General features: G+C 50.8%; 1 protein-coding gene across 5 annotated transcripts; it reads left to right on the forward strand.

Moving 5' to 3' along the window:
- The first annotated feature begins 1,415 nt into the window (after positions 1-1,415).
- On the forward strand, positions 1,416-21,186 carry HDAC6 (histone deacetylase 6). 5 transcript variants are annotated; one of them, XM_036305554.1, is made up of 29 exons: positions 1,416-1,529; positions 2,591-2,713; positions 2,798-2,926; positions 3,061-3,149; positions 5,111-5,195; positions 5,292-5,332; positions 5,741-5,837; positions 5,983-6,080; positions 7,056-7,160; positions 7,282-7,350; positions 12,629-12,755; positions 12,867-12,932; positions 13,024-13,083; positions 13,162-13,251; positions 13,553-13,659; positions 13,749-13,816; positions 14,063-14,228; positions 14,322-14,450; positions 14,608-14,776; positions 15,067-15,200; positions 15,676-15,744; positions 15,856-16,048; positions 17,538-17,687; positions 19,055-19,229; positions 19,341-19,816; positions 19,904-20,011; positions 20,163-20,309; positions 20,412-20,540; positions 20,753-21,186. In XM_036305554.1, exons 2-29 carry the CDS (start codon positions 2,621-2,623, stop codon positions 20,819-20,821), a joined length of 3,438 nt encoding a protein of 1,145 aa, XP_036161447.1. In that variant the 5' UTR covers positions 1,416-1,529; positions 2,591-2,620; the 3' UTR covers positions 20,822-21,186. The 5 variants fall into 5 exon arrangements, with proteins under 5 accessions (XP_036161447.1, XP_036161444.1, XP_036161446.1 ...); XM_036305551.1 differs by lacking the exon at positions 1,416-1,529 and adding an exon at positions 1,999-2,088; XM_036305553.1 differs by lacking the exon at positions 1,416-1,529 and adding an exon at positions 1,999-2,088 and having other exon boundaries at positions 2,801-2,926.
- The last annotated feature ends 1,668 nt before the right edge of the window (positions 21,187-22,854 follow it).

Raw genomic sequence — 22,854 nt, forward strand, 5'->3', positions numbered from 1 at the left:
TGGTGAAGAATGAGAAAGGGAGATTAGGAGGACAAACCCGCCTCCTGCGGGGCTATTTAGACCCGGGGTGGGAGGGAATTGTCCCTCCCCGCCTCCGCCCCCATCCCTCAAAGGGGCAACTAACTCCCCCTTCCCCTAGGCACACACTTGGAAGCAGAGGTTACCGGGTGGAGGCTGACAGGGAGAGCTACTGTTCAAGAACACACCCCTCCCCGGGTCCATTCTGCCCCTGGGCACTGTTTTATCACAATTTTCCAGATGAGGAAACTGAAGCACGGAGATGTTCAGTAACTTGCCCAAGGTCACATGGCTAAGTCATGTAACCTCAGTTTCCTTATCTGCAAAGCAGCCTTAATAATGGGAACTACCTCACAGAATTGTGGCTTACAACAATGCCTGACACATAATACTTGCTATCGTTACAGTTATTTGCCCTATTAAGACTCCTTCCGCCCCACCATTTCTGCAGCAGAATATTAGTAACACTTGGTGAGCGCTTCCTGTGCACCACCTCATGTAGAGCAAGAGCAGAACAGACTTTCTGGACAATGTCTGACAGTCCAATATGGAGTCTCTGTCAGCCATGATGGTTATGTCAAGTGGCAATATGCCCAAGACTGAGGCAATGAGGTAACGGAATGCCCTTGGGATGGGACTGCAAAACGGAAAGTCTGAACTCTGATAAGGACTCCATCTGGACACCGATATGAGTGGGACCGCCGCCCATTGCGGGCTATAAAAACTCAGAGCTTCAACCCTTCCACGAGTCACCTTGGCTGTACCTCGTGTCAGCTCGGAGCCGAACAGGACCTCGGTTCCCCCAGACCCTGGAAGCCACTGCCAACGCCTGGCTTGGGACCAGCGTGCGCCTCTCTAACCCTGGAGGCCACGGGTGATTGGGGCTTCGGGGTGATTGGGGCTTCGTGGGGCTTGCTCTGCTGCTCTACGGCTTAAGCTCCCCCTTTCTGCGTGTCACCTGCGTGTACATCTATTGACTTACTTATGGGGAAAGTCTCCCCTAATAAGCCTAGCATTGTGAAAAGACACAATCAAGTGTGAGTTATTCCTTTCAGGGATGTTCCCTTGCTCACGACACACCTTCGTGAACATTGATTCACCACCTGCCCGATCCGTGTGGTTTCAGTGGTTGAGCATCCATCCGTTTGATTCCCGGTCAGGGCACATCCCCAGTGTGGGGCGTGGAGGCAGCCAATCAATGACTGTCTCTCATCATTGATGTTCCTGTCTCTCTCTCCCTTTCCCTTCCTCCCTGAAATCAATACAAATATATTTTAAAAAAAGAAAATCTTTACATTTAGCATCATCACCACTCCCACTTGACTGCCACCAGCCACCTTCGAGTTTCCACCGGGCCCCAGCCCGCCCGCGCCACGTCATCAGCGCGCGCAGCGCGGGAAAGCCGCGAGAAGCAGAGAAGCCGCCTTTGCCTAACTCCCTCGTTTGCTTGCTCGTTTGCTCTCTTGAGTCACCTCAAGGCACAGTTGTCGTGGGTCCTGAGGGCTCCTAAGGTGACTGGACGAGGACGGAGGGACAGCGGCCCGGACAGTCGGAACAAAGGCGGCGGCAGCTGGGGGAGGGGCGGGCGGGAGCCTAAGCGTTGTGTGGAGCCGCGGGCGACGCGCTCTGCGCATGCGCAGCACGACCCGCGTCGCGTGATGACGTCGCCGCCGGCCGTTGGTGAAGGGGAGGGAGGTGTAGCTCTCAGGGAGCGCGGCCCTGAGGCTGTGGGCGGGATCAGGGCGGTCAGTAGAGAGAACCGGCCCAATGGTAACGCGGGCCTCGGCACCCGCAGCCCCTCACAGGTGGCGGGGAATGGAGCAGCGCTAGTCCTGGGCGGGGTTTGAGGGAAGGGCCGCGCTGTGCCTTCTGTGTGGAGCTGAAGGGATTGGTTGGCATTGCGGAGGGGGCGGGGGTTGGCGGGCGGTGGCTGGAATCTGGCCGAAGGGGTTTGGGAAAACGTCGGGGGTAGGGTTTGGGCGGGGGGTGGGGTTTGGTGGAGGAAAGGGGCCGTCCCCTGAGGAGCGGTGCTGGTTGAAACGTTAGGGACGGAATCTGGCCTAGTGGAAGGTGCTGGGCGGCGGATAAGGGGTGGAGTTAAGTGGATCGTGCAGGGTGGAGTGGGGTCGGGGCCGCGCTGGGGCTGGCTGAGTGAAAGGGTGGGTGATTTTCCCGGGGGATTGGGTGGAAAGGGCAAGTCTGTGAAGAGGTGGGGTCCAGGCGAGGCTGAGAGGAAGGAAAGAATCTGGGGAATGGCTTGGTAGAGCGGAAGGGGCGTGATTTGTTGGAAAGATCAGGCCCTCGAATAGACTGAATCTAGGGAGATTAATTGCTTTTTGAAAGGGCCAAACTTTGAAAGAAGAAAGAATAGTGTTAAAGGGGTGGAGTCTAGTGGAATGGGCGGGACCAGGTGGAATAGACATCCCAGTGGAGGGAGAGAGCCTTGAGAGAGAGGGAGTTTTGGAAGGCAGTGTGTGATAGGATAGCATAAGAGGCGGGGCCTGGGAGGAGGCTGGGGTGTAGGGTCCTCAGGATACCAAGTCCCTTCAGTCACCTCCACCGCACCCCCTAGAACCGCGTCAGGGGTGAAGTCTCCCCGACCATGACCTCCACCGGCCAGGATTCCACCACAACTAAGCAGCGAAGGAGTATACACAACCCCCAGACGCCCCCCCAGGATTCCAGCATCATCTCGGTGAGGCCCCAGATCCGTCCTGATGAGGGGGAAGGGGAGCAGTGGGCCGTGCAGTGGACTCTGACCTTTCTCTCTGTTTGGCAGAAGCCAGGTGTTAAGAAGGGTACTGGACTCCGCTCCAGCCCCAGACTAGCAGAGGTGAAGAAGAAAGGCAGAATGAAGAAGCTCAGCCAAGCAGCAGAGCAAGAACTAATCCAGGGGATGCAAGTGCTGGTGAGAGAGGCCTGGCCATAATTTAGCCTTCTGTGACTATCAAAACCCTGAGGTTCTCCATCTTGGACATTACGGGATGTTACCTCTGACTCAGGCCCTAAATGGATCAGTGTCTCCCATTTTTTTCCCTGCAGGATCTGACCACTGAGACCAAGACACTCTCTGGTACTGGCCTGGTGTTTGATGAGCAGCTAAATGACTTCCACTGCCTTTGGGATGACAGGTAAGACTTGACTCCTCCAGCTGTCCCCAAACCACACAAATATGCACACTTAGAGCCATTAGCAAGAACAGATCCTTTCTTGCACTAGCCTAGAGACTGGCAGCAGATGACTTAGGGAGGTGGGGCTCAGGTTTGAAGGGGTTCTTTTCATTAGCCAGCAAACATTTATTAAGTGCCTGCTGTGTGCCAGGAGTTGGTGATACAAATGTGTTGGACAAGACAGACAGGGTCCCTTCTCAAGGAGCTGATAGGTGAGTAGGAGAGCAGATCATTAAACAGCCAACAGCAGAATGAAGTGTTTAATATGGGAGGACTTAAGACCAGGGGCTTCAAAAGTGTTTAATAAGGATTTTAGACTAGCATCCAGTGTTCCCAGAAGGTATCCTTGAAAAAGAGACATTTCTGCTGAAACGGAAGAATTACACCTCCCATTTGCTCACACATGTAATCCATCAACAAATTCTTTTGTCTCTGTGTGCAAAATGTATCCCATATCTGACTTCTCCTCACTGCCACCACCATCATCACTCACCTAAACTTGCAAAGGCCCCTTCACTTGTTCCCTGTTTCCACTCTCATCCATGCTGTCTGTTTTCCACACAGCAGCCTAAAAAAATATGTGTAAAATGATGTTCTCTTTCTTAAAATCCTTCAAGGTAAAGGTCAAATTCTTCATTTTGGCCTCTTAGGTTCCACGTGACCTGGCTCCACATCACCTTGGTGACTTCATCAGCCAGTCCTCTTCCTCATTCGTTTCACTTCACTTCACTCACACTGGACCCCTTGCTGCTCTTCCCACATGCCAGGCATTCCCTCAACTCTATCCGGGTCTTTGCCCTGGCCAATCCCTTTTCCAGAGATTTGTTTCTGCCTTCTCTTCTCCCAGTTAACATTCACATCTCAAGGAGACTCTCAGAGAGGGCTATGCCTGGCTACTCCCCCCACACCTCATACACTTGATCTTTGAGATCTTCCTAGCTCATGTCATTGTTTGCTCATTATACTTACGTGTTTACCAATTCAGTATCTATCTCCTCTATCCCAATGGAAGACTCAGAGTGGCAAAGGACTTCAGGGACATGGCAGTAGACAAAACAAAGAAACCCTAGTGTTTGTGAAGATTACAATTTTGAGGGAGAAAACAGATAGTAAAAGAAAGTAAATGATACAGTGTGTTCGAAACAAAAGTTCTGTGATGCGCAGAAACACTGAAGCAGGAGGGAAAGTAGCAAAAAGAACAATGGAGGAACTCTTCAGTTTGGAATAGGATGGTCAGGGAAGGCCTTGCTGATATCTGAAGGAGGTGAGGGAGTGAGTCATGAAGATAATGTGGGAGCAGGGGGGAAAGCTAGCTGAACAGTACGTGACTCGATGAGATGGGAGCCATGAGAAAGTTTTGAGTTTAGATGGGACATGATCTGATTTGGATTTTAACCAATGTCTGCCTACTGTGGGAAGAAAGAACTGTTGGGGGAGTGAGGGCAGAAGTAGGAAGGCCGGCCCTAACCGGTTTGGCTCAGTGGATAGAGTATCAGCCTGTGGACTGAAGGGTCCCAGGTTCGATTCCAGTCAAGGGCATGTAGCTTGATTGTGGGCACATCCCCAGTGGGGGGTGTGCAGGAGGCAGCTGATCGATGTTTCTCTCTCATTGATGTTTCTAACTCTCTATCCCCTCTCTCTTCCTCTCTGTAAAAAGTCAATAAAATACATATATTTTTCAAAAGAAGTAGGAAGGCCAATAAGGAGCTGACTGTAGTAACCCAGGTGGGCGATTATGGTAGCAGCAGTGGGGGTGATGAGGAGAGGGGCAGGCTCTGGATATATTGTGAGAACAGAGCCAACAGGTACTTCGAAGTTTCTGGTGTGCAGTGTTGGATGGAGAAGAATGCAGGACCAGCTGTGTTGCTCACCAGTGTCCCTATATATGTCTGTGTGTTCATGTCTTATCTCTGTCAACCCAGCTTCCCTGAAGGCCCCGAGCGGCTCCTTGCCATCAAGGAACAGCTGATCCAGGAGGGCCTCCTGGACCGCTGTGTGTCCTTTCAGGTGAGTTCCCCGGCCAGCACCTTGGGTGGAGGGTAGGAGCTGGCAGGACCTGGTTTGGGGCCGTACCTTAGCCCTTTGTTCCTTGTGTCTCCTCAGGCCCGGTTTGCTGAAAAGGAGGAGCTGATGTTGGTTCACAGGTGAATTCTTGGTAACCTTGTAGGGACGGGGAGGAAGCTAGCTTGGGCCCACCAGGGCAGATTGGATGCTTTGGGAACAAAGCTCATGGGCTCTGTGGCTTTGGGCAAGTTGCTAAACTTCTCTGAATCTCATTGTCATTGCCAATAACTGAGGGACTGGTAAATACAAGTTCCTCAAGAGGGTTTGATATATGTTGGGTGCTTAGAATGGTGCCTGACATATCATCAGCCTGATGAGCTATTGTTCTTATTACAATCTGGTGTGTAAACAGCTTGTAATTTAGGAAGTCTGACTTGTCCAGGGGTCTGGTGCATAAAGGGCTTAGCTGGGGAGGAAACAGGGCCCCAACTCAGGGCCAAGGAGGGAGGCAGGCCCTTGAATCTCATCTTCCCTGTCTGTATCCCCAGCCTAGAATATATAGATCTGATGGAGACGACCCAATACATGAATGAGGGAGAACTCCGCGTCCTAGCAGACACCTATGACTCAGTTTATCTGCATCCGGTATGGATGAGAACTGTGACAGCAGAGGGTGGTAGCAATCCTGGGAATGCCCATCCCCACACCTACCCCACCCTAGGGGAAGCAACTGAGTGGACAGGGCTGGTCTCTCCCTCACTCCCTCTCTGGCTCCCCACTGTCTCTCCAGAACTCATACACCTGTGCCTGCCTGGCCTCAGGCTCTGTCCTCAGGCTGGTGGATGCGATCCTGGGGGCTGAAATCCGGAATGGCATGGCTATTGTCAGGTAGGACCTGCCAGCATTTGGGTTTCTACATTAAAAAAAAAATTCTTCCCTCAAGTGTAAAATGTATTGATAATGGGTAGTATATTTGCAATGGGTAGTGTATTTACGTGCTTAAGATACAAATGGGCATACAAGAAAAAGTCTCCCTCCCACCCCCGTTCCCCAGACACATGCTTCCTGTCCTGGAGGTAGTCACTGTAACCAGTAACTCGTGTGCCCCAGAAATAGTCTGCATTTTCATGGAGTAAATACCATATTTCGTTGATTCTGAGATGCATATTTTTCATATTGGTAACATCTTGAAATTCAGATGCATCTTGTAAACAGTGACATCTTAGCATTCAGTTGGCAGCATTTTCTGCTTTGTTGTTGGCATGTAAAAATCACAGTACATCTTATCATTGTTGGCATCCCAGAACTGATGAAAGGCAGAAGATGGAGCCTTTCTCCTGCCTCCCCTATTTTAGGGGAGTGCTCCAGCATTCAAGATGCTCCCTTCCATACCATGCATTTTCCACTTAGACATTTCGACAAGCTATTCTCTAACTGTACAGCTTAGACCCATGTAGAACTCCACTGTGCAACAATAAGTTAACCAGCTCCCTACTGTTGGGCATTTTGATTCTCCCCAATCATTTACTGTTTCCAAAAAATGCTGCAGCAAATTTTGTTGTCCATTTATAAACATGTGATTTTACCTTTTTTGCTGTATAAGCTGTGGGCTAAGTCCCCAGGAGCAAAATGACTGGGTGTGGAGGTGTATACACTGATAATTTTAAGAAGCATTATCAAGTTTCCTTCAAAGAGAGAGCAGAAAACTGGGGGTGAGAGTCTAAGGGCCTCAGTTCCTCAGTTCCTGGCAGATTGGCAGGTATCAGCACTGGGGGAGTTGGTGGTCGAACAGGATTAGAGAGCAAGGGAGAGTCCTCTGCAGAGGAGTAACCCCCAATCTGTGGCTTTCCCTGTCCTGCTTAGGCCTCCGGGACACCACGCCCAGCACAGTCTTATGGATGGATATTGCATGTTCAACCATGTGGCCGTGGCTGCTCGCTATGCTCAACAGAAGCATGGCATTCAGAGGTCAGCAGCAAATAGCAGGGCAAGGGTGATGGGGGTGGCACAGGTGGGGTAGCCTGGTGTGGGCATTTCCCAGGTGCACCTGGATTATCTTATACAGTGCTCCCCTCTCTTCCGCTCACAGGGTCCTTATCGTGGATTGGGATGTGCACCATGGTCAAGGAACACAGTTTACCTTTGACCAGGACCCCAGGTATGGCCCCACATGCCACCTCAGATGCTAGATTCCCAGCCATCCTCCACCCTTAAAGGCCCAACCAGAAGGGGTCAGGAGGGAAGGGAAGGCATTCACATTACATTGGGCCTGCCCTGGGACCAGGTTCTGTGCTGCTCTCTGCGTGTCTGCCCTCTTAATTTCACTGAGGCAGGGACTGTTGAGTTCCCCATTTTAGAAATGGGTGAACTGAGACATACAGGTTCGCACAGAAAAGAACGGGAAGAAATGAGATTTGCTTCCACAAACATTTAGAAATCTTGCTTATTAATTTACCCTGGAGCTGGAGTGAACCTCAAATTACTATATCATATTTTGTAATTATGATTACTACAAATTTTTTTTAAATATATTTTATTGATTTTTTACAGAGAGGAAGGGAGAGAGATAGAGAGTTAGAAACATCGATGAGAGAGAAACATCGATCAGCTGCCTCCTGCACATCTCCTACTGGGGATGTGCCCGCAACCCAGGTACATGCCCTTGACCGGAATCGAACCTGGGACCTTTCAGTCCACAGGCCGACGCTGTATCCACTGAGCCAAACCAGTTTCGGCTACTACAAATTATTTATTTAAAAAGTTAAATAAGCCCAGCTGGTATTACTCAGTGGTTTAGTGTCGACCCATGAACCAAGAGGTCACCAGTTTGATCCCCAGTCAGGGCACATGCCTGGGTTGCGGACTCAATCCCCAGTGGCGGGAGGGGCGGGGGGAGGCAGCTGATCAATGTTTCAATCTCTATCTCTCCCTTCCTCTCTCTCTAAAACCAATAAAAACACAACTTAAGAAAAAAATTAAAGAAGCCCTGGCTGGTGTGGCTCAGTTGGTTGGAGCATGATTCCATGCACCAAAGGGGCGTGGGTTTGATTCCTGGTCAGGGCACATAACCCTGGTCAGGGTGCATGTGGTAGGCAGCCAATTGATATTTCTCACATTGGTATTTCTCTCTCTATTTCTTCCTTTCTCTCTCTAAAATCAATTTTAAAATTTTATAAAAAATAATACAGAACTGTCTATAGCAGTGACTCTCCTATAATTCCCATCACCTCAAAAATAATTGTTGATAGTTTATGTTATATCCTTATGGAGTTTTTCATATAGATGTATAAATTCATTATCATTATTATTAATACACTGCCTAATGGAGTAATCCTCTACATCAAGCGCGTCAGACTTAAAGGCTAACACGGGCCAAGTAAACAAGGTTTAAGTTTACAAAACAAAAACTTCAATTTTCATAGAAACATAGGTTTATTTTGGTAGAGGCATGCTGAATACAAAGGGCTGAAATAAATGAGTCATCGTTAACATAAAATAATAGAACATTTTAATACAAATTAATATTTTTTCTTGTACATTAACTTACCAGACACTAAATAACTGCACAAATTAATAACTGTAACGCAAATAAAACTATTTTTCTTGTTCTCCGAAAGCAAAATATTTCCTGTTGCACACATCACACATGTCAGTACAAGACTAATGATGTGGCAACCGGCTGCTAAAATATTCGCTTGCTAGTTATCAGTGGAGAGAAATGGTGCACCTGCGCGTAAAGCGCATAAGGGAAATGAATGCAACACAATTATAGTAATCAGTCATTAGCGAACATTGTAGTTCATAATTAATAATTATGTATAGCAGGATATTATAAAAATTAAGTTACAAAATTTTTATTAAAATGTTTCTTACATACTGTTATATTGGCTGGGCCGCAAAAATATTTGTTGTAGGCTGCATGCGGCCTGTGGGCTGCGAGTTTGACATGCTTGCTCTACATGGTCTGTGGCAATTTGCTTTTCGCATTTAACAGCAGGTGGTAGACACTGCTCCATGTTACTACTTCTAAAAAGTACCTTCTTTTTTGTAAGGGCTGTACAGTATTCCATTGTATGGCTGTACCTCTGGTCATTTAACTCCGGGACATTTATGATGCTTCCCAGGTATTGCTATTGCAGACAATTCTACAGTGAATAGTATCCTATATAATAAAGCAGTAATATCCAAATTGACCGCCACACCATTGCACAAGATGGCTGCCCCCATGTGGTCAAAAGATAGCAGCAGGGGAATGCAGTTGTGGGCGATCAGGCCAATAGGGAAGGGTAGTTAGGGGCAACCAGGCCAGCAGGAGAGGGCAGTTGGGAGCAACCAGGCCTGCAGGTGAGGGAGGGCAGTTAGGGGTAACTGGGCCGGCAGGGGAGGGCAATTGGGGGGAACCAGGCCTGCAGGAGAGGGCAGTTGGGGGCAACCAGACCTGCAAGGGAGGAAAGTTCGTGGGAGGACCAGGCCTGAAGGGGAGAGCAGTTGGGGGTGACCAGGCCAGCAGGGGAGGGCAGTTGGGGGCAACCAGGCCTGCAGGGGAGGGAGGGAAGTTAGGGGTGACTGGGCCAGCAGGGGAGGGCAATTGGGAGGGCCAGGCCTGCAGGGGAGGACAGTTAGGGGCAACCAGGTCAGCAGGGGAGGGCAGTTGGGGGCAACCGGGCCTGCAGGGGAGGGAGGGCAGTTAGGGGTGACTGGGCCGGCAGGGGAGGGCAATTGGGGGGGCCAGCCTGCAGGGGAGGGCAGTTGGGGTCGACCAGGCCAGCAGGGGAGGGCAGTTGGGGGTGACCAGGCCAGTAGGGGAGGCCAGTTGGGGGCAATTGGGCTGGCAGGGGAGCAGTTAGGTGTTGATCAGGCTGGCAGGGGAGTGGTTAGGGACAATCAGGCAGGCAGGCAAGCGGTTGGGAGCCAGCAGTCCTGGATTGTGAGAGGGATGTCCGAGGGGTCCCATATTGGAGAGGGTGCAGGCTGGGCTGAAGGACACCCCCCCCACACACACACACACACAGTGCATGTAATTTTACACTTCTCTGAGTATATCTATAGGATAAATTTCCAGTCATGGATTACTGGGTCAGAGGGTTGGCATGCTTGAAAGTCTGAGATCTGCTGCCAGATTTTTCTCCAGAAAGCACCAGCTTACCCTTCCAGCAGAAAGTAATTGAACTAGTCCTTCTCAGTAGGAGACACTACTAAGTAGTCTTTGTTTATCTAGTCTTCTGTCGAACAGACTATGTAGAATCCACTTCTCCCCATAGATCCTGAGCTCCCATGACTCATTATCTAATCTAGATTGGCTGTTCTGTAGACATTGCTTTATTATTTTCTAGCATTTGGTGTTGCTGTCAGATGTCTAATGTCAGTGTGATTTTCATTCCTTTCTGAGTAATCTGGTTTGTATAAATGAAAAAGAATTTATCCATGCCCTTCAATCTCCCTTCTCCCCATCTCTCTGTCTCTTAACTCCAACAGCAGGGTTTTGGGGTGGAGACAAGTTGGACAGTCCTTAAAAGACTATTATGAAGACAATGAAAATTAAAGCAAAGTAGTTAAAAGAAAGAAGTAAACTTAGTGAATGGGCCATTGGGTGAGCTGGTTATTCAGGACTGATTTTGTGTGCAGTGACCTGGAATTGTGCTTGATTTCTCCAGAAGGGAAACCCCAGGTCATCCCCTTGGGCCCCCGGAGCCTCAAAGTACTTTCCAGGGATTTTTTTGAAGTCTCTTATTGTCTGAATCCTTTATCCCATTCTGTCTTTCTGGGTGGATACTTGTTTAACATTCCTTTAATGTCTTTTGACTGGGATAGTAGCAGAGTGGGGAGGTAAACCTGTGCTATCAGTTCATCATTCCTTCATTGGAAGTGAAACATATTTTATTTATTTATTGTAATTTTTATTTATTTGAAGAGAGAGAGGGAGGTGGGGAGGGAAAGAGAGAGAGACATTGATTTGTTGTTCCACTTATTTATGCATTCATTGGTTGATTCCTTTTTATTTATTGAGTTTTAGAGAGAGAGGAAGGAGGGGAGAGAAAGAAATACTGATCTGTTATTCCACTTATATATGCATTCATTAGTTGATTCTTATATGTGCACTGACTGGGAATTGAACCCGCAACCTTGGCATATTAGGATGATGCTCTAAACAACCAAGCTACCCGGCCAGGGCCATTCAAAATTATTTTAAAACTTCATTCTGTTTGCTTTATAAGCTTAGTTTCCTGAGTGTTAGTTCTCTTAATTCTGGTGGCTCTCTTGTGGGGTTGCCTTTCTTCAAATCTTTTCTTTAGTTATTTTCTCCCCCTGATAATAATCTTTATGTTCTATGGGGTATTCCTCTTCCTTTAATGGCTAACTTAGGTAAAAAAAAAAAAAAATTAGAACTGGTATTTACCTATCAGAGTAAAAATAAAATAAAACCCAATCATTTCCCCACCTACTCAATACCAGAGGTTTAATATAAATTTCATTCCCTAATCCCAATACATTTTTCTTCATTTCATAAATCTTTTTATGTCAGTTTTATTAAATTGTACAACTACATTGTTAACATTCATTAAAATGGGACTGTCATACATTTCCCTAAAAAAGGGAGAAAGCTGCCTTAAATCCTTCCTGGAACAAGGCAGGGAGCGATGAACCGATGGATGGATGGATAAGAGATTATTCATTTGGATTGCCTCAATCAGGATTAAGCCCTCCCACAGCCTGCTGGAGGGACCATTGTGTCTTTTCAATATCTGTTCTGTGTGTCAATCCCCCTCACTGCTTTGAGTGCTCTGTTTCTCACCTACACAATAAAAGAAGTACTAGAGGTGGCCTGTAAGGTATTGTGAAGAAGGAATTGTCCCCTTACTGGCCTCATGGAGCCCTAGCCAGCACCCCCACTCTAGCTCTACACACAGAACCAGCTCTTAACTCTAACTTTCCAGTCTCCCACTTTATTTAGGAGAAACATCAAGCTCCCCAGCCCAGCCTGATGCTCTGGGCAGCCTTAGCTGGCTCCCACCATTTTAAAGCCCCATGTTCCCTGTGGGCCTCCCAAAGTCACAGGGTTTGTCCTACTGTGACCACCTTGGACACAGGGACAGGTGGGTGGGTGAGCATGAGCTAGTGTCCCCATGGTGTAAGGAGCTCTCGGGGCCTGAGATAGATCCACTAGCTCTCAGGATCTCAGCGTTAGACCTGGGTGGGCATTGAGGGGGCAGCAGTGTTTGCCGAGGGAGGAGTTCCAGTAAGAGATGAAATGAATGAGTGAGTGATGTAATAGGTAAACAAATGAAAAAATGAATGAATGTTTGAATTAAATATTTAATGGGGAAAACAATGAGAAAATGAATGAGTGGTTGAACCAACTGTGCTAGCTGTATTTTGGGAGTGTCTGGTGCATTGACTCCTCAATCCCCCAATCTCTTTTTTCTCTCTGCCCCCAGTGTGCTCTATTTTTCCATCCACCGCTATGAGCAGGGTCGCTTCTGGCCCCACCTGAAGGCCTCTAACTGGTCCACCACAGGTTTTGGCCAAGGCCAGGGATATACCATCAATGTGCCTTGGAACCAGGTCAGTGTCTGCCCACTTGTTGCCCCCAGAGTGAAGCTCACCCCTGCCCTTCAGTGGTTCAAGGCAGAGGGCAGAACGTCCCATCTCACCATCGTGTGCCTCTGTCTGCAGGTTGGGATGCGAGATGCCGACTACATTGCTGCTTTCCTGCAAATCCTGCTGCCGGTCGCCCTTGAGGTCCGGGGGTCTGGGATGATTTGGTGCAGGGTGACAGTGAGGGGTGGGCCATGAGGACAGGTGGCCTCATGTAGTCCTTTCCCCCCCTCAGTTCCAGCCCCAGCTGGTCCTGGTGGCCGCTGGATTTGATGCCCTCCAAGGGGACCCCAAGGTAAGGCGGGCTGTCTGGAATGGCAGGTAGGCAGAAGGGGGCTACTTGGAGCCAGACTGACCCTCCATGTCTCCCCAGGGTGAAATGGCTGCCACTCCAGCAGGGTTTGCCCAGCTCACCCATATGCTCATGGGTCTGGCAGGAGGCAGGCTGATCCTGTCTCTGGAGGTGAGTAACTCACTTCATCTCTGAGCCCATGAATCCTAGAGGACATAATAACAAAGCTTTCAAGTCCAGCATGAGTTCCTGTCCCAGCATTTCCGCTTCCTAACTGGACAGCCTCGCCTAAGTCACTGGACTTGTATGATAGTAGTAGTAGTCATGTTATAGCGCTGTTTAGTGAGGGAAAGGAAGCACCCTCTAAATTCTTTGTTGCTCAACATGTAGTCAGCACCCTAGTGGTCATGTGTCTACTACTCTTCCCTGGTAACATCTGGGTCTTCCCTAACCCCTCACCCTATTCTCCTAGGGTGGCTACAACCTTCGCTCCCTGGCTGAGGGAGTCAGCGCCTCACTCCACACCCTTCTGGGTGACCCTTGCCCCATGCTGGAGTCCCCTGGGGCCCCCTGCCGGAGGTAAGCTCAGGTGGTGGAGGGAGAAAGTGCGACCCTCACTGCCCACCTTGGGGCCATTTGGTCACTCTTTCCCTTCCCCTGCCCTCCAGTGCCCAGTCATCACTGTCCTGCACTCTGGAAGCCCTGGCGCCCTTCTGGGAGATCCTTGTGAGATCAGGTAGGAGGCAGGGAGTGGGTTTAATGGGGGTGGGGGTCAGGGATGGAATGAGCCATGGGACAAGACTGTCTTCTAGAACCTACTCTGACTTTCCTGGCCTAACTTGGTGGGAGAGGGTCAGTCCCTCTCTCTCACTGGGTCCTGGTTTCAGGCCTCCCACCCCTTTTTACATTTGAGTAAACTGAGTTCCTGAGTATTACATGACCCAGGGCGGGGGAGTAGGGTGAGTGTGGTCTCCCCTTGCAGGTGACTCCCTGGACGAGGACAACGAGGATGGGGACAATGAGGAGGAGGAAGAGGAGGGACCATGGCCACCCCCTGCGCTCCCAATACCAATGTGGCCAATATTTCAGTCTCGCACAGGGCTGGTCTATGACCAGCGGATGATGGATCACTACAACATGTGGGACAAGTATGCGATTGGAGCACTGGGCTCAGTGTAAGTGGGCAGGGGTTTTTCACCTCCTCAAACATTAAGCCCTGCCTCTGTGTCCCCACCTCCCAGCCAACACCCCGAGGTACCCCAGCGTGTCTCACGGATCATGTCCCGTCTGGAGGAGCTGGGCCTTGCTGGGCGCTGTCTCACGCTGCCTGCACGTCCTGCCACAGACGCTGAGCTGCTCACCTGCCATAGGTCAGACCCTCGTGCCTGGGGGTGGGATGGGGCCTCAGTGCATACATGCCACCTGGGAGCTGGAGCCTGGGTATGAATTGCTGCTGCGGGTCGCAAGAGGGGCCTTGGAGGGGACAGAACCACGTGACTATTCCTGATACCCTCTCTGTGCCTCCAGTGCTGAGTACGTGGCTCGTCTACGGGCCACAGAAAAAATGAGAACCCGGGAGCTATACCGTGAGAGCGCCAGCTTTGACTCCATCTACATCTGCCCCAGCACCTTCGCCAGTGCCCAGCTGGCCACTGGTGCCACATGCTGCCTTGTGGAGGCTGTGCTGGCGGGAGAGGTATGGCTGCTTTGGGGTGGGGCTCTGGCTGGAAGAGGCGGTCCTGGGGGCGGGAGAGAGGCTACTCTGAGAAAGTTGGGCAGGGCCTGAGGAAAAGGGGGATGAGGAGGAGAACCCTGCTCACCCGAGGCCTTGCTCACTGGGAAGTGCAGCCATGAGGATGTGGCTACCGGACTGGGCCCCCCTGGCATCTGGTAGTGGGAGGAAGGGAAGAGAACAAGCAAGGGGACAAGGAGAAGGAAAGCAGTGAGGGCAGTGGTTTGATCTTGGCTCCCTGCTCCTCCCCCCAGGTTTTGAATGGTGTTGCCCTGGTGCGTCCTCCGGGACACCACGCAGAGCAGGATGCTGCTTGCGGTTTCTGCTTTTTCAACTCTGTGGCTGTGGCTGCTCGCCATGCCCAGGCCATCAGTGGGCATCCACTGCGGTAAGGGCTCCCTGTACCCCCCCCCCGCCCCCCGCTCAGTGCTTACTCAGCAGGCCCCATGGTTCAGCCCCCAGGACTTACCCAGAAATATCCAAGGGTCCAGTTGTCCAGTACTTCCCAGAAAAGGACTGAGGATCTAGCCTCTCAGTGCTTACTTGGAAAAGACCCCAACACTGTGGTATCCAGGTGCTATGAAACAGGACCCAGGGTCCCTTCCCCATATTTCTGGCCCCAATAGAACCCAGGGTCCAAGCCCCCAGTGCTAACCCACATAGGGCCTGGGGTCTGACCCTGAGTACTTGTTCAGGAGCCAGCCTCGACTGTCATCCTTACTTTGATAGGACCCACAAACTTTAAGGACTTAGTATCTGGTGACCCACAATATATGCCCCTGCAGACAGGCCCCAGTGGTCTGGCCCCTGCCCTCTCCCAGGGGGCCAGTGTCCTGAGTAACTGACAAGCTCTCGGTCCTCAGGATCCTGATTGTAGACTGGGATGTGCATCATGGCAATGGAACTCAGCACATATTTGAGGACGACCCCAGGTGAGGGGCTGGGGCAGGGAGTAGGTGCAGCCAGGGAAGTGGGTGGGCCGTGCTTCAGGGGTGCCAGGCTGCTAACCAAGCATGGACCCCTCCCCACCCTGTCTCTGGCAGTGTGCTCTACATTTCCCTGCACCGCTATGATTATGGCACCTTCTTTCCCATGGGGGATGAGGGCGCCCCCAGCCAGGTGGGCCGGGCCGCAGGCACAGGCTTCACCGTCAACGTGGCCTGGAATGGGCCTCGCATGGGGGACTCTGAGTACCTGGCTGCCTGGCATCGTCTGGTGCTGCCCATTGCCTATGAGGTACGCTTCAGGATGTATGTGACACAGCTGTGTGGGAAGCAGTGAGTGCACATGTGTCTGACTTCTGGGTGACTGATCCTGTGGGACAAACAGCAAAGGGGAGGGGGAGTGGCTGTGATGGCCTTTGCATATGTGACTGCCTTCTCTGTGTGCAACTGTGAGGGACTTCCTGGTGTGCGGGGGTGGTCTTCGTGTTCCTAGCTGTGTGTCCTGTGTGTACACCATCACCAGTGGCTGTCTGTATGTGACGGTGGCCCCAAGTGACTGCCGTCTCTGTAGAACTGCATGTGCAAGCTAGGGAGGGGTTTGAGTATATGTGAGACACTGCACAAGTGGCTGTTTCTACCATTTCTGTGTCATGGGTGCTCTTTCTGTGACAGCCGGTTTGTGACTTTCTGCACATGGGAGGCTGTGTGTGACAGTCATCTTTCTGGCTGTTTGTGTGTGTCTATCTCTGACTGGAGGTGGCCTGTATACATTTGCCTGGTTCTGCATGAGTGGCTGTAGGTAACCACCGTCTACATGTGTAAACTGTAAGTCTGTCTGTGGCAGACTGTATGTGTGTGACTAACTCAGAAGGCTGATACATGCGTCATCTCTGACCCCTGTGCAGACGCACATGTTCAGATGTGTGCATGTGTCTGATGCACAATGGCTGTGACTACCTTCTGTGTGTGTATAACTGAAATCATGTGTGACTATGTGTGTAAGTGACCACCTGTGGGTGCAACAATGTGTGTGTGTGTGTGTGTGTGTGTGTGTGTGTGTGTGTGTGTGTGACACTGTTGTTACCATGTAATGATGGCACATGTACGGTTGTATCTGTGCAGGGGTGACTGTGGATTATTGTCCCCTCTGTGAGAAACTGTGTGCATGACTAGTAGGAAGTGCAGTCCCGTCCATATGGGACTGTCTAATTGTGTGCAGGTATGTGACCATCTTCTGTGTGTGGCACTTGATTGTCATTTTCTGTGATGGAAGTATGTGTGCACTTCTCTTTGGCACCATATATAAAACCTTGTAACTTCTGCACATGTATCACCTGTTTGACCCAGGGAGAGGAGCATGTATCTCTCTATCTCACCCTTGGGCATGTTTGTGAGGACATATCTCTGTCTCTCTGTGTTTCATGTCACCATCTCTTGATGGCTGAATCTTCACGTCTCATAGGAGTACCTACTATGGACTCTGCCTCTAGTCCCCATCTGCCCATTTCTAGTGTTTCATGTCTCTAAATCTGTGTCTGATGTGTCCTTAACTGTCCATCTTCTCCATGTCTCTCTGTCTTGTGTCTCTACATCTTCCCTTCCTGGTTTCAGGGCTCTGATCTTTTGTCTCCCAGCCTCCAAGTCCCATGTCTCCATCTCTTTGACTTGCATCTTCATGTCTTCATTTGTCCTTGTCTCAGTGTCTCTGGATCTACCTCACCTAGTATATACCCAAGCCCGCCTTCCCTCATGTCCATGCATTTCTTCTCTCCCTACCTCAGTTTAACCCAGAACTGGTGCTGGTCTCAGCTGGCTTTGATGCGGCATGGGGCGACCCGCTGGGGGGCTGCCATCTGTCACCTGAGGGCTATGCCCACCTCACTCACCTGCTGATGGGCCTTGCCAGTGGCCGAATTATCCTAATCCTAGAGGTAATTCCCTTGGTCCCTCTCTCCACTGTGGGGGGTAGTTGGGAAGACTTGGAGTCCTGCCCTTTCTGCTAGCCGACTGCAACACGAGGGGCAATTTCCTAAAATCTCCTTTGAGTGTCCCCACCTGGGATTGCTGGCACATACTGGGCATTAATAATAACACCAGCATTGACCACTTCCATTGAGCACTCACTATGTGCAAGACACTCTTCTGACACTTTACAGGCATTATTAATTCATTGACAAAGCAGCCTTCTGAGGTGAGGTCTGCTGACCTCGTCATTTTCCTCTCTCAAGACCAGGAAAACTGAGGCACGGAGAGATATAGTGACTAGCCAGAGGCCACACATTTAATAGTGGCAGAGCCAGGGCTTGAATCCAAGCAGCCTGACCCCAGAGCCTATCCTTTTCATCACTACTTGAACTACATCAAGTTCCTGAGATAAAATAAATTCACTAACTTTTTGTAAATCATTCAGTGTTCCCACCCCTGGGCCTCAGTCTCCTCATCTGTAAGATGGGGCTGGCTAATGATGGAAGAGTGCATGGCATACAGTAAGCACTGCAGAAGTGCTAAAACTTCGCATTATTATGCACTGTTGATACACTAGCAAATCTTATGTGCTTTTTTTAACTACTTCACAGATGAAGACAGTAAGTCCTAGAGAGATTGATCGGTTAGTAAACAGTCTCAGTGTGCCCAGACTGCTTGTGGCACTGCAAAGTGATGGTTAAGAACATGGACTCTTTTATCAGACAGCACAGGTTCTGAGCCCAGCGCTGCCTCTTCCCAGCTGTTAGGACCTCAGACAAGTCATCTAACTACTCTGAACCTCAGTTTCTTTATCTATAATAACAGCAGAGACTGGGTTTCCTATAGAGTGTGAGAAAAGGGGGTTCCCATACCAGGTCAGGACAGGGGTTCATGTGGGGAGAAAGACCAGTTGTTCCTGTGCTAGTTTTGGGGCAGGGACGACTGTGTGGGTTCCTGTACTGTGAGGACACGTTCCTACACAGATTGAGCATGGGTGGTTTGAGGATTGAGTTAATAACATAAGGTACTTAGAATAGGGCCTAGCATATAGCAAGTACTTAATGAACAGTAGCTATTACTGGTGTTACCATCAGCATTATTGTTATTGTGGTTATTATTACCTTGCACTTCACATCGCAGTTTATCCCCCTCAACAACTACCTCACACAATGGGTACTGCCATCTGACAAATGTGGGTTCTAGTCACTTGTCTCCAGTTGCCACCTTCTAGGCTTACAGGGCCCTGAGGCAGGATTGGGAAGCAGGATATCTTGCCTCCCAAATTCCCTGAGGACACTGCATCATACCTTTCACTCTCTTTCTCCTTAAAAAGGGTGGCTATAACCTGGCATCCATCTCCGAGTCCATGGCTGCCTGTACCCGCACCCTCCTTGGGGACCCGCCACCCCTGCTGACCCTGTCTCGGCCCCCACTGTTAGGGGCCCTGGAATCAATCACTGATACCATCCAAGCCCATCGCAGATACTGGCGTAGCTTGCGGACCACGAGTGAGTGGGCATGGGGAATTGGGGACAATGGGGGGCTCAGGGGAGGGCAGGGATTAGAGGCAGGAGAGGGGATAGTGCTCATACTCAAGGATCTCGCTCCCATGGTTTCAGAGATCGAAGACAAGGAAGAATCCTTCAGTTCTAAGTCGATCACCAAGGAGGCACCCCAACCAGCCAATCCTGGATCGGCTAAGAAGCTGACCATGCTAGAAGAGAGCATTCTGGATGAAAGCCTGGGGAAGGCCACATCAGCAGCATCTGTGCAAGAGTCCACTCCAGCTGTTGTGGAGCTCACTCAGGACCAGCCCTCAGAGGCAGCCACGGGGGAAGCTATGCTGGACCATACCACCTCGGAGGCAGCCACACTGAACCAGACTACCTCAGAGGCAGCCACAGGGGGAGCCACCCTGGACCAGACCACCACAGAGGAGGCTGTGGGAGGAGCCAAGCTGATCCAAACCCCTCAAGCCTCAAGCACTGACAACCAGACTCCTCCTACCTCACCTGTGCAAGGAGCCACATCCCAGATATCCCTCAGTACGCTGATTGGGAATCTCAGGACCTTGGAACTAGACGACAAGGCTCAGGTAAGGCCCACCAGCACACCCAGGTAGGGGGAAAGAAGGGTCAAGAATCAGGACTCTCAGATACGTCTCTTGCCTCTGTGTATCCAGGAGGCCCCAGAGTCTGAGATCCCAGAAGAGGAGAGGCTACCAGAGGCGGCTGGGGGTCAAGACGTGGATGATTCGGTGCCAATGCAGGCCTTTGGGGACATTGACCAGGTGAGCTCAGGGCGTGGATGGAACTGTGGCTTCCTTATTTTTTTACCCATTTGTACCTCCAGGTAGGAGCATATGACACAGGGGCATATAATAGGGAGATAAGTCCCTAGCTTACTCCGTTTTACCCACCTGGTCCATGTCCCCCCCCCAGGCCATGTTTTATGCCGTGACACCACTGCTGTGGTGTCCCCATTTGGTGGCAGTACACCCCATTCCTGAAGCAGGCTTGGATGTGACCCAACCTTGTCAGGACTGTGGAGCACTTCAGGAGAATTGGGTGTGTCTGTCTTGCTATGAGGTATGCAACAGAGAATGGGGATGGGGATGGGGCTGAGGTTGGCCCAGGAACAAACCACAGGTGGGTGCTGATCCCTGCCCAACATTCACTTCCTAACCTCAGGTCTACTGCAGCCGTTACATCAATGCCCATATGATGCAGCACCATGAAAGCTCAGGCCACCCACTGGTCCTCAGCTACACTGACCTGTCTACCTGGTGTTACCCATGTCAGGCCTATGTTCACCACCAGGTAAGCCCTAGGCAGGAGCCTCTAATGTGTACACATTCACTCCCACCACACACACACCTTCTGTGATCAGATAAGGGGAGAATGGAGGCCCTTCTGCATGTGGGCTAGTCCAGGAGACAGGGTGGTTGAGGGCTGGAGTGGGGGCAGTCTCCTGGCTGAGGTAGAGGGGGTCCTCACTCGCTCTTACCAACTGTCTCTTGCCTCCTCCTCAGACTCTCCTAGATGTGAAGAACGTCGCCCACCAGAACAAGTTTGGGGAAGACATGCCCCACTCACACTAACTCCCAGAACGTGCTCCTCTGCTTCACCTTCTGAGGCCCAAGATAGACCAGCATTAGTTCATTCCAACCTGTACCTTGGACGAGGGGCAGCTTCATCCATCCTTTCTGAAAACCCTTTACAATCCCCCAAGGGTGCTGATTTAAGTTTAAATACCTGTAAGAGGACTATGATGATTAATTGTAGCTCTCCCCCTGCCCACTGCCTGCTCTAGGGACTCCCATCTGTTCTGCCCCAGAAAGAAAGGGATAGCTTAGTTGCCTCAAGAAGGGGCTGATATCAAGAAGATGATCCTTTGGAGGGAGTGGGGAGCAACTGGCAGGTATAGTGTGGTTGCATATGTAATAAAGTACAAGCTGTTACAAAACCTGGAGGAAGTCTTTTTTTAATTAAATATTTTTATTGATTTTTAGAAAACAAGGAAGGGAGAGAGAAAAACATTGATTGGATGCCTCCTGCATGCCCCCTATGGGGGATCAAGCTCACAACCCAATCATATGCCCCAACCAGGAATCGAACCCACAACCTTTCAGTGCACACGACGACAGTCAACCGAGCCACACCGACCAGGGCTGGAGAAAGTCTTTTTAATCTTGAGTGGAAGGAGAACCCCACACTCCTGGCCAACAGGGCTAATGAATATAGAAGAAATGAAGGCATGGGTGTTTCAGGTCAACCCCCTGCCCAGCCAGCACTCAAAAAGCTAACTGGAAATAGAGCAGCTTGACTGGCTCTACTATAGATTAAATGGTAGAATCCGTGAGAAAACAAGTGCCTTAGAAATAGGAGCCTCACAGCCAGTCCCAGCTACACCCTGGGCTGAGAAGGCAAAAAAACTATCAGGAAGTGTCCTCACCAGGCCCCAGTCTCCCCACCTGTCTTTTTGTCCTGATTTGGGTGAGGGGCGTGTCCATGTTTAACATATTTAAATTTCGTAACCATAGGTAGTAGCTTCTTGGGGGAAGGAGTAACCTACTATGGACCAAGGGCAGGGAATTGGAGGATAGTTTGGAGGTTTTATTTCTCTCACATGAGAATTTGGCAACTCAAGTCCAAGGCTGAGGATTTCTGGACTTTTCTTCATGGCCACATTATGGCCCCAAAATGATCACCAGAGCCCCACCCAGTTAAGAAAAAAAGGGAATGGGGGAGGGGAGGGGGAAGGGAGCTGTGGCTAGCTCAGTCCTTCCTTTAAGGAACATTTTGGATGCCCCCTCCAGTAATCCCTGCTTACATCTCATTGGTCAGACTGACTATGATAGCTGCAAGGGAGTCTGGGGAATGTTTTAGCCTTGGCACATGTCCACCTCATACCAGGTTTTTTTATGCCCTGACAGAATAACCACTCCTCTGCCACTTTTTCCCTCCAGGAACGGACCTGACTCGCTCTGGCACCTCTTTCCCTCCAGGAACAGATAACCCTCTCCCAAGCTACCAAAAAAGCCTGCTTGCGGCAGGGCAGGCTCCATGGCCTCAAAGAGGCCTCTCAGAACATTTCCCAAAGGCTAGCCACTCAAGTAAAAAATCCGACACCCCACATTCGGTAAAAACCCAAAACCGCAGCCCTAATGGGGCAAGGTAAGGGCGAGGTGCAGCCCCACGCAGAGGGCACGCGCGTGGAGGTCTGGCCGCGGGCTGCGCACCCCAATCAGACTTCCTTGGCTGCACCAGCAGGCAGGGGCAAGACCCGCGCTCACCCTCTCACTCCGGGCGGGGGGCGAGGCGAGGCGAGGGGAGGGGAGCTGCCGGTGGAGGGGCCTGAGGGCGGGTCAGGCGCATGCGTATCCCCCGCCCCCCGCTCTCTGCTCCGGGGTTAGTGTTGCACCTCTTCCACTTTTGGTCCTGTCAGAGCTGCAGCGAGTTCGGGTCCCAGCGCAAACTCCTCTCCGGACTGAGGTGAGCGGCTGGCCGGGCCCTCAGCCAAGCCAAGCGCCGACCTGGGAGGGCTCTCCACCTCGGCTTGTAGGAGCTCGACTGAGGTGTTTTTTTACGGGGACCTTCCTCTTCTGCCCCTTCTCCTCAGGGGGCCGCCACC

Source organism: Myotis myotis, unplaced genomic scaffold, assembly GCF_014108235.1.
Source record: "Myotis myotis isolate mMyoMyo1 unplaced genomic scaffold, mMyoMyo1.p scaffold_m19_p_4, whole genome shotgun sequence".
Lineage (NCBI taxonomy): Eukaryota > Metazoa > Chordata > Mammalia > Chiroptera > Vespertilionidae > Myotis > Myotis myotis.

What these genes read in the sequence shown, in the direction of transcription:
- HDAC6 (XM_036305554.1), top strand. Translation starts at nt 2,621, where the DNA reads ATGACCTCCACCGGCCAGGATTCCACCACAACTAAGCAGCGAAGGAGT. An exon ending in ACCGCTGTGTGTCCTTTCAG is followed by an intron (nt 5,196 to 5,291) that starts GTGAGTTCCCCG and finishes GTGTCTCCTCAG; the next exon opens with GCCCGGTTTGCTGAAAAGGA. An exon ending in GAGCTGATGTTGGTTCACAG is followed by an intron (nt 5,333 to 5,740) that starts GTGAATTCTTGG and finishes CTGTATCCCCAG; the next exon opens with CCTAGAATATATAGATCTGA.